The sequence below is a fragment of the Symphalangus syndactylus genome, chromosome 14 (genome assembly GCF_028878055.3).
Source record: "Symphalangus syndactylus isolate Jambi chromosome 14, NHGRI_mSymSyn1-v2.1_pri, whole genome shotgun sequence".
Classification (NCBI taxonomy): Eukaryota; Metazoa; Chordata; class Mammalia; order Primates; family Hylobatidae; genus Symphalangus; species Symphalangus syndactylus.
Genome location: NC_072436.2, coordinates 52525624 through 52537549, shown reverse-complemented (window position 1 = coordinate 52537549; position 11926 = coordinate 52525624). Strand labels below are relative to the sequence as shown.

At 44.2% G+C, this 11926-nt stretch overlaps 1 protein-coding gene across 8 annotated transcripts in view; it reads right to left on the bottom strand.

Annotated features, from left to right (window-relative positions):
• Positions 1-243: 243 nt before the first annotated feature.
• The window catches only part of AFF3 (ALF transcription elongation factor 3), a 606392-nt gene continuing 594709 nt past the window's right edge, over positions 244-11926 (bottom strand). For 6 of the 8 annotated variants that reach the window (XM_063617614.1, XM_055243815.2, XM_063617612.1 and 3 more), the window contains 3 exons: positions 8867-8916; positions 8495-8718; positions 244-4558 (listed from right to left, as the gene is read on the bottom strand). In XM_063617614.1, coding sequence (XP_063473684.1) covers positions 4437-4558; positions 8495-8718; positions 8867-8916 — 396 coding nt within the window. In that variant the 3' untranslated portion in view covers positions 244-4436. The remainder of the gene's footprint in view (positions 4559-8494; positions 8719-8866; positions 8917-11926) is intronic. The other 2 variants (XM_055243809.2, XM_063617613.1) reach the window with 1 other exon arrangement.

The following is an 11926-nucleotide window of genomic DNA, read 5'->3' as shown; positions in this document are numbered from 1 at the left end:
TAGTAAACTATAGTTATAATGAAGAAAAACATGCTTTTTTTCCATGAGAAATGTCAGACTTCATACTGATAATCTGTGGGAGCTACATTTAAGCCATTTATGAAACAAAAAGATTGCTTTTAGAGACATTATAAACTGGGAGCCAGAACAACTGACTTGAACGTATTTTGATTCTCAAGTTTCCTTGTAAAAATATTCACAGAAATTGGTGGATGTCTTTTACGTACAACTCAACTTCTCTCATTTACAACATAAATCATTTAATGTAACATTTGCGACCTTAGAAAGGCAGACATATTTAATCCAAGTCCGTTTATAAATTCCAATTTCACATGGATTAAAAACTGCAGATAAATTAAGTCACAATAATATCCTGTACATGCATTAAGGCTGGTGACTGCTAAAGTCTCTTGGGAGTCTACAAATAGGAAATCGCACGCAGATTACTGGGTCTGAAGAGTGTCTACATTGTTAAAAAAATCTTGCTTTTTTTTTTTTTGGTGATGCAGATTTCAACAGTAACTCTGGAAAACTGTGAAAAATGTTATTTAAAAATATATATGTATATGCTACTGCACAGTTTCAAAGATGTGATTCATAAATAATGTTGGCTGCACTGATTAATTTTATAACAATTACTGCACTTCCAAGTTGATGCGAACACGCAGTGACTCATACTCAATATTAGGCACTAGTAATATCCTTCAGGCGCACTACAGTTTTATGTTAGCTGTATTGTACATATATATTTTTAAATGTATGCATTTATACAAACTGTATATTATGTATGGGGTGTCAGAAATGTACACATCACTGTTATATAATACACACATCAATGTTGTACATATTAGAATAAGTTTTAGTGCAGAAAGTCTCATTGCATTGCATTCCATGTATTCAATCTAGTACACAATTTGTCAGCTCTTCAGATTATTTTTCCAGTACATTCCTCATTAGATTGTGGGTTTCAAGTTTCCATTTGTGATTTGAATGTTTCCAGAAATCTCTGTCTTAACCAAACCTGTCTCTCCAGGCATGATTCTGCACGTGAGTCTGATCTGTGTAGAGTAGTATCATCAAAAATGCCAAATTTTGATCAGGAATATACCTGGGCTACTCTCTTTCAAAGGCAATTGAACACTGTAATAAAGGATAGCATCCATTCAGGTCATGGAAGGATATGGTCAGTTGAACTTGTGTTGAACTTCGGAGGCAAATGTACGTCTTCAAATAAAAAGATGTGGTAATAAAAATTATTTGCTTAAATTTGAGAGTCTCTGGAAGGATATACATCAAACTGTGAGCAGTGGTTGTCTCAGGCAGAAGGGGCAACCAGGGACTTACACTTTCTACTTTCTACGTTTCTGCACTGTTTGAATTTTTATAATGAGTAAGTATTACTTTTCTAATCAGAAAACACAAGAAAGATATTTCAACTTGAAACAAAACTAAACAGGCCAGGCATGGTGGCTCATGCACTTTGGGAGGCCGAGGCCAGAGGATCGCTTGAGCCCAGGAGTTTGAGACCAGCCTGGGCAACGTACTGAGACCCCATGTCTACAAAAAAAATAAAGAAAAAATTAGCCGGGTGTGGTGGCATGTGCCTATCTTCCCAGCTGCTTGGGAGGCTGAGGCAGGAGGATCGCTTGAGCCCAGGAGTTTGAAGCTGCAGGGAGCCATGATCGCACCACCGCATTCCAGCTTGGGCCACAGAGCCAGACCTGGTCTCAAAACCAAACCACACCACCAACAACAGCAGCAACAACAAAACTAAGTAAAAGGAACAAGTTATGAATGAATTTCACAAGCAACAATTGGAGGATGGTTACTAACCAAAATCACCTATGCCAAACCCCACAGAAACTGCTGTAGCAACGTGCTCCACAGATGAAATGAGAGACAGTCATAGGAACTACATGCTCTGACCACTGCCCACAAGGGCAAGTTTCAAGAAGTTTTCCTGGGAAATGTGGGCCATCAGAGTGCTGATAAAACACTGCTGGCCCACCTGTCAAATGGGGCTTCACAAGGAAGCTCATCACATAGATGTCACAAAAAAGTCTGCAACTTTCAAGGTGGGCAGGACCAGAGAAGCTCTCCAGGGATGCAGGACAGACCTCCAGGGCCATCCCTTTATGTGTTTGAATATTTCATCAGGATTCTTCAAGAGTAAGTAGAACAAAGTCTCAGTCCTCCAAAAAAACGACTCAAAATTTCTTAAGTTAGGTTCAAGTTTCTGACATAGGATGGGATTGTGAACTCTGCCAAAAATTAGTGAAAGGGCTGGGTGTGGTGGCTCACGCCTGTAATCACAACACTTTGGGAGGTGGAGGCAGGTGGATCACCTGAGGTCACGAGTTTGAGACCAGCCTGGCCAACATGGCGAAACCCAGTCTCTACTAAAAATACAAAAATTAGCTGGGCATGGTGGTGCATGCCTGTAATCCCAGCTACTTGGGAGGCTGAGGCAGGAGAATCACTTGAACCCAGGAGGCAGAGGATGCAGTGAGCCGAGATCGTGCCACTGCACTCCAGCCTGGAAGACAGAGCGAAACTCGTCTCAAAAAAAAGTGAAAGGGTTGTAAGAAGCGCCCCAGTTGGGAGACATGTAAAATGGAAATTCTCTTAATATTTCCAAATGCTTGAAGGCCAAAGCCAAATGCAAATTCCACAAGCCCTTCTTATTTTCAACCAATTTCAAATCATCTAAGTTGTTCAGTCATTTATACAATTTTGAATCAGTGCTCAGAGCTAAGGAATTACAATGATCTTACTTCCCACCTACAGATCAGGCTGACAAAAATGTTAACACTGCAACCTGATCTGTAAGAATATCAGTGAATGTTTATAGATCAGCATCTAGTCTAAGCATTTTGTGCCGTCATCACCTTGAAAAAATGGATTGCTCCACATATTGCACGGCCTGCCTTTCTCAGACCGTCCTGGTGCAACTTTATCAAGTAAGAGGCCTCAAGGACATTATTTTTGTTTTTAAAGTGTGGCAACATAGACCCTCTTTTGCAGGAGTTATTTTCTTTTCGTCAAGATTTCATATCCAAATATATTTAACAAGATGACTAAATCTAGGGCATAAGACACTATAAAAGAAAAAACATCAGACAAAAACCGTAAACAAGATGTCAAAGAAACTAAAATGTAAACTTAATTAAAAAAGAAAACAAGAGAAAAACTCAGAGCAAGGTGTAAACATACCAGACACACAGGACACAGGAAGAGGCTCTGGTTGCTGCTGCCCCAGAAAGGAACTGTGATCTCCCGCATTGCAAGCAGCCTGCTAATCAAAGCCTGAAAAATCGCCCCCAAATCAAAACGAATCAAAGGGCTGCAGGGGCACATTCTGCATGAGGAGTGAGAGAATTAGATAGCATTAACATGGCAAATAGCTCTTAGCCTGGTAAGCAAAGGATTCAGGCTCCTATTGAAGGGACATTCTAGGTAATAGCCTCATTTATCCAAGAAAATCTGTAAGAAAGCTATTGGTGGAAAGAAAAGACTTGAAACAGATTGGCTGACAAATGCCATGTGGCTCTACAGCCACCGAGTCACAGTGGCAGGAAGAAGAAATGCATGTGGCTGGTGGGCTTATTATCACAGGTGCAGAAAACTTCAACTCCTAACTGAGCTCCAACACACAGGCACTGCTGCTTTAGTGTCTGTTAAGTTTCAAAGACGCCGAGTTTTTGCTAAATCTCAGTGCTATTTGCATACTACTTGGAGGTGGGGCTGGGAAGGGCTGTGAGTGTCCATCTGTTTGCCTGGAATGTGTTTAGTTGATAATAAAGTCAGATGGGGGAAGGGAATTAGAGGAAGAGCAGGGTATTTGGTAACATGCAATCTAGTAAACTTCCGGCACAAAAATATCTGGCTTATTTTCATTATTCAATTACCCATTAATACATACCAATCAAAAAATAATTGGGGAATAGTATATTAATACTGGAAGTAATCAACAGTATAAGAGCAGGTCCATCTTCACTGGCAGTCAAGCTTTTGGTGTGCTGTATTGCACCTGGTTAACTAACCCATGAGATTTTGGTTGAATTTTCTAAGAAGTCATGGTTTAGCACTAGAATAGAAATCGTGTGTCTGTGATTGTGTGTGAGTATGGTGTGTGTGTGTGTGTGTACTTCCTCTAATCAGAAACCTCTGATCACTTTGTCTAGCCTGGGATTATGGAAACTAGACAAAGAAGGTGTGTTCTGAAGAGCTGTGTATCTTACACACATACACAGGCGGCTTCTTGTATACCCACACATACAAACACACATGCCCTGCAAAAGATCATTGTTCAATGCTGAGGAAATGTTCACCGCAGTCTGATAAATGCTGTGGCTGGGAATTTCAGTAGCACAGTGTCCAAAAATGTTGAGCCATCTGTGGAGACCAGAGCCCAATCTGGCTCCAGGGTGAGGTCCCTATGACAGGTGGGCGCTGTTCCGCAGCCAGTGCAGGCCCTGTTGGGAGTACTGGACCAGGTGCTCCATGCTGCTGTGCAGGGTGACCGGCCCCATGAGCAGATCCAGGTCGTTGAAGAATTCTAGGGGACAGAGAGAGTTGTTAAGAATGCCACACATGCTAGGTGTGCTACCCTGAGCAACTGATGTAAGAAAAAATTCCATTCATAGTCTCTATATAAATCAAGGATTCTCTGTTCCATCATGTAACTTTAGCATTCCTTTGAACAAAATATAATCCAAGGGTGGGGAACTCATGCTATATCCAAATAAATAAATAAATATATGATATCTGCCATTTCTAACTTAAATGAATAGTATTTGCTTAGCCAAATAACAAAGAAAATCCATATCCTCCAGCTGCATTCTCCTAGTCCAGTAATGCTTCCCACTCCTGAATGTGAATGTGGCTCTGTCGTCCCTCACCCTGTACTCAATTCTGGTATGCACTGAGCCCCTGGAGTGAGTCCAAAGGGTGAGGCCCCAGGCTCCTAGGGGCAAATCAGAGACGGGCCATGAGACATCTGGACTGAAGTCACCTTCTAGCTTTTGAACATTCCCTAGGTTTGCCCTTTCACCAAATATTTATGATGTGGCCAGGCACGGTGGCTCACACCTGAAATTCTGGCACTTTAGGAGGCCGAGGCAGGTAGATCACTTGAGGTCAGGAGATTGCGAACAGTCGGGCCAACATGGCAAAACCCTGTCTCTACTAAAGATACAAACAAACATTAGCCAGGTGTGGTGGCGCACGCCTGTAATCCCAGCTACTCCGGAGGCTGAGGTGGGAGAATCGCTTGAACGCAGGAGGTGGAGGTTACAGTGAGCTGAGATTGTGCCACTGCACTCCAGCCTGGGCCACAGAGCATGACTCTACCTCAAAAACAAACAAATATTTATGATGTACCAAGGCACTCTGCTAGGTGCAGGGGGGTAGGGGATGATAGCAGGATGAATTGTGTGGTCTCTGCCGTCTCAAAATCACAGTTTAGTGGCTGATAGAGGCAAAAACATTCATATGGCTACTCTACTGTCATGGCTGGTCACTGAATACACTTCTTGGGAGTAAGTATCTGGGAGAAGTGTCTCAAAGGTCCTCACATACCCGCTGAATGAAGACTTGCTGGGGCAGGGATGGGGAGGTGGCTGGGAGGCTGGCCAGGGAAGGGATCCAGGGGTAGAACAGAGGAGGAGGAGCAGGTAGGTGTAGGGGAACAATGCCAAGTCTGCACTGGACACTTGGCACTGAGCCCTCTGGTAGGAGACATCTAGCAGGCAGCTGGCAGTGCCATCTGGAGCTTGGTCTGCTCACAGTCTCCCAAACTGGACATGTGTATTTCTATACATTTGTCCTTTCTGTTTTGTCCACTGGTGACACCCACCCCACCTATTTCAGTCACTCAACTGCTAAGCGCTTTTCTTTTCCTTTTTTTTCCTTGAGATGGAGTCTCACTCTGTTGCCCAGGCTGGAGTGCAATGGTGCGATCTTGGCTCTCTGCAACCGCCGCCCGCCTTCCAGGTTCAAGCGATTCTCCTGCCTCAGCCTCCTGAGTAGCTGGGATTACAGGTGAGCACCACTACACCCGGCTAATGTTTGTATTTTTAGTACAAACGGGGTTTCTCCATGTTGGCCAGTCTGGTCTCGAACTCCTGACCTCAGGTGATCCACTCACTTCAGCCTCCCAAAATCTAAGTGCTTTTCAAAGCTCTGTTCCATGGTTCCATGCCAGCTCCTCTAGCAAGCTCCTCCTGGTGCCTTCTGACCCCCATGGCATTCTCATTGGACTTTCTCTGGGCTGCATGTTACGTACTATGTGGTTTTATTTACAATCTCATGCACTCTGCCATACATTCCTTATCTCATCCTGAACATCTTGCTCTTGACTTTGGAGCTATCACGCTCCCATGCTATCTTGGGAACATAGTTTGCATTTCATGCCCTGAAGTGAACTCAGATTTGCACTCTTACCTGCTGCTGCAGGGACAATAGTAAATTAGTATAAACTTTCAGGAGAAGAGTTGACAGCATATGTCGATATATAGAACAATATATATCTTAAGAGAATCTATACCTGTTGACTCCCAAATTTTATTCCACAACTCCCTCCTAAGAAAATAATCAGAAATACGGCCGGGTGTGCTGGCTCACGCCTGTAATCCTAGTACTTTGGGAGGCCGAGGCAGGCGGATCACGAGGTCAAGAGATCGAGATCATCCTGGCCAACATGGTGAAACCCTGCCTCTACTAAAAATACAAAAAAATTAGCTGGGCATGGTGGCACACGCCTGTAGTCCCAGCTACTCGGGAGGCTGAGGCAGGAGAATCACTTGAACCCAGGAGACGGAGGTTGCAGTGAGCCGAGATAGTGCCATTGCACTCCAGCCTGGCAACAGAGCAAGATTCTGTCTCAAACCAAAAAAAAGAAAAAGAAAACAACCAGAAATATGAACAATTACTTATGTAGGGATATTTATCCCAACATTATTTGTCACAGTGGAAAAAAACTGGAAGGAACTTAAATGTCTAACAACAGGGGAATGGTTTGAGAAATCAGGATACTTTGTGACTATATAATCAATGTACTAGGATATTATTATAGAACCACCATAAAGGGTGTTTTTGAACTAGTTAGTGACATGAGAAAATGCCTGATATAATGTCAAATGAAGAAAAGATATACAACTGTGTGAGTATCCCAGCTACTCAGGAGGCTGATGCAGAAGAATCGCTTGAACCCGGGAGGTGGAGCTTGCAGTAAGCTGTGATCGCGCCACTGCACTGTAGCCTGGGCGACAGAGTGAGACTCCGTCTCAAAAAAAAAAAAAAAAAAAAGAAAAAAGATTATTGATGATTTAAAAGTTGTTTTATCTGAAGTTTTCTGTGCTTTACAAATATAGCCACGGTAAGTATGTGTTACTTTTTTTTTGAGACGGAGTCTTGCTCTGTTGCCCAGTCTGGAGTGCAGTGGCACCATCTTGGCTCACTGCAAGCTCCGCCTCCTGGGTTCACGTCATTCTCCTGCCTCACCCTCCTGAGTAGCTGGGACCACAGGCGCCCGCCACCATGCCTAGCTAATTTTTTTGTATTTTTAGTAGAGATGGGGTTTCACTGTGTTAGCCAGGATGGTCTCGATCTCCTGACCTCGTGATCCGCCCACCTCAGCCTCCCAAAGAGCTGGGATGAGAGGCGTGAGCCACCGTGCCTGGCTATTTTTTTTTTTTTTTTTTTTGAGACAGAGTCTTACTCTGTTGCCCAGGCCGGAGTGCAATGGCATGATCTTGGCTCACTGCAACCTCTGCCTCCAGGGTTCAAGCCATTCTCCTGCCTCCCAGTTTCAACCCATTCTCCTGCCTCAGCCTCCCGAGTAGCTGGGATTACAGGTGTGCACCACCATGCCTGGCTAATTGTGTGTATTTTTAGTAGAGATGGGGTTTCAGCATGTTGGCCAGGCTGGTCTTGGACTCCTGACCTCAGGTGATCTACCCGCTTTAGCCTCCCAAAGTGTTGGGATTACAGGCATGAGGCACCGTGCCCCGCCTTATATTACTTTTATAATCAGCAACAACAAATGTTATTCAAAAAGAAATACAGCTTACTGCTACACATAAAATGCTCTTTCAACTGTAAGCAGCTGGCGCTCAGAGTTAGTAACATTCTCATTCATTCATTCATTCATTCATTCAGTGTTTCAGAGCTCCACCTGTGTTCTAGGCACTGGGCTAGGTCTTAGGAACACAAACTTGAATACAGCGCAGTTCCTACCTTTGAGAAGCCCACTGGCTAAAGGGACAAGTGTAGGTGTGCGTATCTATACCTGTACCTTGGTCTGTCTCCCACCATTTTCCACTAAGAATAGAGGGAGACAAAGGCATTGGAGGCCCCGCGGTGGGGGAGAGGGCAGGAAGGGTTTCCCACCATTGGCGACAACTCCTCCTATCTCTCCTTCAAGAGGCCATGGAAACTCGCCTGCCGCTGCCCTGATCGGGTGGGCCCCTGATTCCCCGTGAGGTGCACTCACCTCGGTTTTCCTTGGCCAGGTTGTCGGCCATCTCCCAGTAGTCGTAGCTGTGCAGGATGCTGTTGGTGATGCTGACGTGGTTAGCCGCCATCTGGTGGATGCGCTGTGGGATGCTGACGATGGTCGACGGGGACAGGGCGCTGGCGTTGGAGAGGCTGCCCTGAGACCCCACAGAGCTGGCGGGAGAGGGGTTGGGAGACATGGGGGATGGGGTTCCAGTGCTCCTGGAAGGGGAGAGGTAGAAAAACCAGAGTGGCGAGGTCGGGAGCAAGCGAGGCAGGGCAGCCCCTGGGGGAACAGAAAGCAAAGCGCAGTGGCCCAGCACCATGCATTGTCTGGCTTACGGCATTGACTTTGGAAAAGCGAACTTACTTTCCACTGGCCCCCCACGGAGATGGGGCTTGGGCGGCTTTAGATGAGTTCTGCAAGAAAATAAAAACACTGACAGTGAGTGCCATCTGCGTGAGGGGAAATAGGTGACATGAATGTGTTTTCAGGTGACTGCAGAGAGAAGCAAAGGTAGACACTGCAGGAAAAAGGCACCTTCAGAGAAACTGGACCTGGCAAGTCTCCATCACAGTTCTCTGTTCCCTTTCTGGAAGCCAGTCGGGACAGCTGCCTGGACTTCGGAAGTTTAACAGTATTTCTCTTAAAGGGAGTTGCTCTTGAATATTCCTAAGAGAATATATTTAAATGTATTTCCCTAGCAGACAGGATACTCAAAAGTTCTAGTTTATCTGAATATTCCGATTTAGAAGTTATTTTGCATGGACAAGGTGCCTGCATCAGCCCCCAGTGAGGTAAGTGAAGGGCTTCATCCACAGCCTGGGTTTTTATGTACACATTTTAGGTACCACATTAAGTCATAATCCCAAGGGTCTGTTAAATCTTGAAGCAGCCTTATTTTTTCATTGTAAATTAATTTTTCTTAAAAGGAAAAAAGAGCAGGAACGCCCTCATATCTCCCCTTATATACAATACTTTGTATTTAAAAGTAGGACATATTTGCAGAAAGTCGACATATATTTACTTAGTGCCTGAAAATATATGACATCAGATTATATTGTTTTAACTTAGAAGTTTAAAAGTATTTCTTCTTAAAGGAAGTCGCTGTTGCATATTCCTAAAAGAATTGATTAAAATATATTTCCATAACAGACAGGATGTTCAAACATTCTGGTTTATCTGAATATTCTGGTTTAGGAAGTTCTGTTGCACATGCCAGGTGCTTGCATCAGATATTTAAAAGTTTTGCCTCTAGTTAGGGAAGTTGCTCAATGCAGTTAGACTTCTCCTCTGAGAACCCAATGGTGCCTTCATAGGACTGTTAAGGGAGAAAGCGGTCTTTGTGATGCTGATGGGAGTTTTCCCCTTCCAGAAAACAGCCTCAGCCTGGTTCTCCAGAGACAACACGTTTCCTTTGGTTAGAAAGAACTTTATGGAGTGGTGACTGATTTTTCTGGTTTTAGTGCAGGTGTTATTAAAACAGCAAGAAATGGCCTGTCAGAACTCTGAGGTGCTACAATGGCAAGATGTAAATGTAAGGACAACATTGCAAACCATGCCACTTTTGCCTGTCTCAGGAAATACAATTATTTTCATGAGGAGAATTAGGAAACCTTCCTGAATAGGGGAGCTTATCCTCCCTTTCCTGACACAATGTTACCGACACCTTTCTCAAGCTGGTGCTACTGGACTGATCACTTTGTTTCCATTTCATCCTGTGGTTCTGAGAACGTGATCTATAGAATGGATGTTCTGGATATAAGAACACTAACGGCAGAAGGGGAAAAAGGCATGGGGGTTGCAGAAACAGTCCAGTAAAGGCTACTGAATGGAGGAAGAAGGCAGGAGCTCACGCCTGTAATCCCAGCACTTTGGGAGGCTGAGGTGAGTGGATCACCTGAAGTCAGGAGTTCGAGACCAGCCTGGATGACATGGTGAAACCCCATCTCTACTAAAGATACAAAAAATTAGCCGGGTGTGGTGGCACACACCTGTAATCCCAACTACTTGGGGGGCTCGGACAGAATCGCTTGAACCCGGGAGGTGGAGGTTAGGGTGAGCCAAGATCGCGCCACTGCACTCCAGCCTGGGTGACGGAGTGAGACTCCGTCTCAACAAAAAAGAAGTCTTGAGTTCTCTTCCTCTACCACTAAGCCCCATGCCCAAGAAATACCAGCAGGAACAAAGTTCTTTTTTTTTTTAGAGATAGCTCTGTACTGACAAAACACATATAGCCAAATTGTCTTAGGTACCTAAAGACTTCATGGTCTCTGAACTCAAAGTAGCATTTAAATAGCCCTTGAGGCTGGGTGTGTGGCTCACGTTGGTAATCCTAGCACTTTGGGAGGCCAAGGCAGTAGGCTCGCTGGAGGACAGGAGCTCGAGAAGGATCTGGACAACACAAGGAGACCCTATGTCTACAAAAAAATGAAAAAATGAGCTGGGTGTGGTGGCGTGTATCTGTGGTCTCGGTGACTTGGGAGGCTGAGGTGGGAGGACTGCTTGAGCCCAGGAATTCACAGCTGCAGTGAGCTCCGACTGTACCACTGCACTCTAGCCTGGGCAACAGAACAGGACTCAAAAAAAATAAAATAAAAAAGTCCTTGAAACTTTGTATCCAAGTTTCAGTTATCAGGAATAAGTTCTGGAGATCTATTGTACGGCATGGTGATGACAATTAATAATAATATATAGTATACTTGAAAATCTCTAAAAGAATCGATTTTAAATGTTCCCATCACAAAAACGGTAAGTATGTGAGGTGATGGATATGTTAATTAGCTTGGTTTACTCATTCCACGATGTATCAATATATCAAAACATCACATTATACATAAGTACATGCAATTTGTTGTTGGCTAATTAAAGAAATTTTAAAAATAGCTTTTGATGAAGGGTAAATGACATTAATTCCTTGAGGAGAAACTCTGATTTCCTGGTTGTGTTTTCCTTTTTTTTTTTTTTTTTTTGAGACAAAGTCTCACTCTGTCGCCCAGGCTGGAGTGCAGTGGCGCCATCTCGGCTCACTGCAACCTCCACCTCCCGGGTTCAAGCGATTCTCGTGCCTCAGTCTCCTGAGTAGCTAGGATTACAGGTGCCTGCCACCACGCCTGGCGTGTTTTCTACCTATTCTGTATGTATTCGTGGGCTGCAGAGAATATTAAGAACTTGTATCCCTTAAAAGTTTGTTGTAGCCCCTGGCGGCTTACAGATTTCAGCTTCCTTCTTTATTCAAGCATTTTCCTTGACTGTAATAATTCTCTTTAGTAGTAACTCTTACATTCTGGATTTTTGAACACTATTGATGTTGACTTTAGGCACCTGAAGGAAAGGGAAGACTCAGTGCTGGTTCTTGTCCTGACGACACAGGACGGTCAATGGGCCGAGAAAGTGATGTCCATGGCCTAGTACGTGGTTACTCTACAT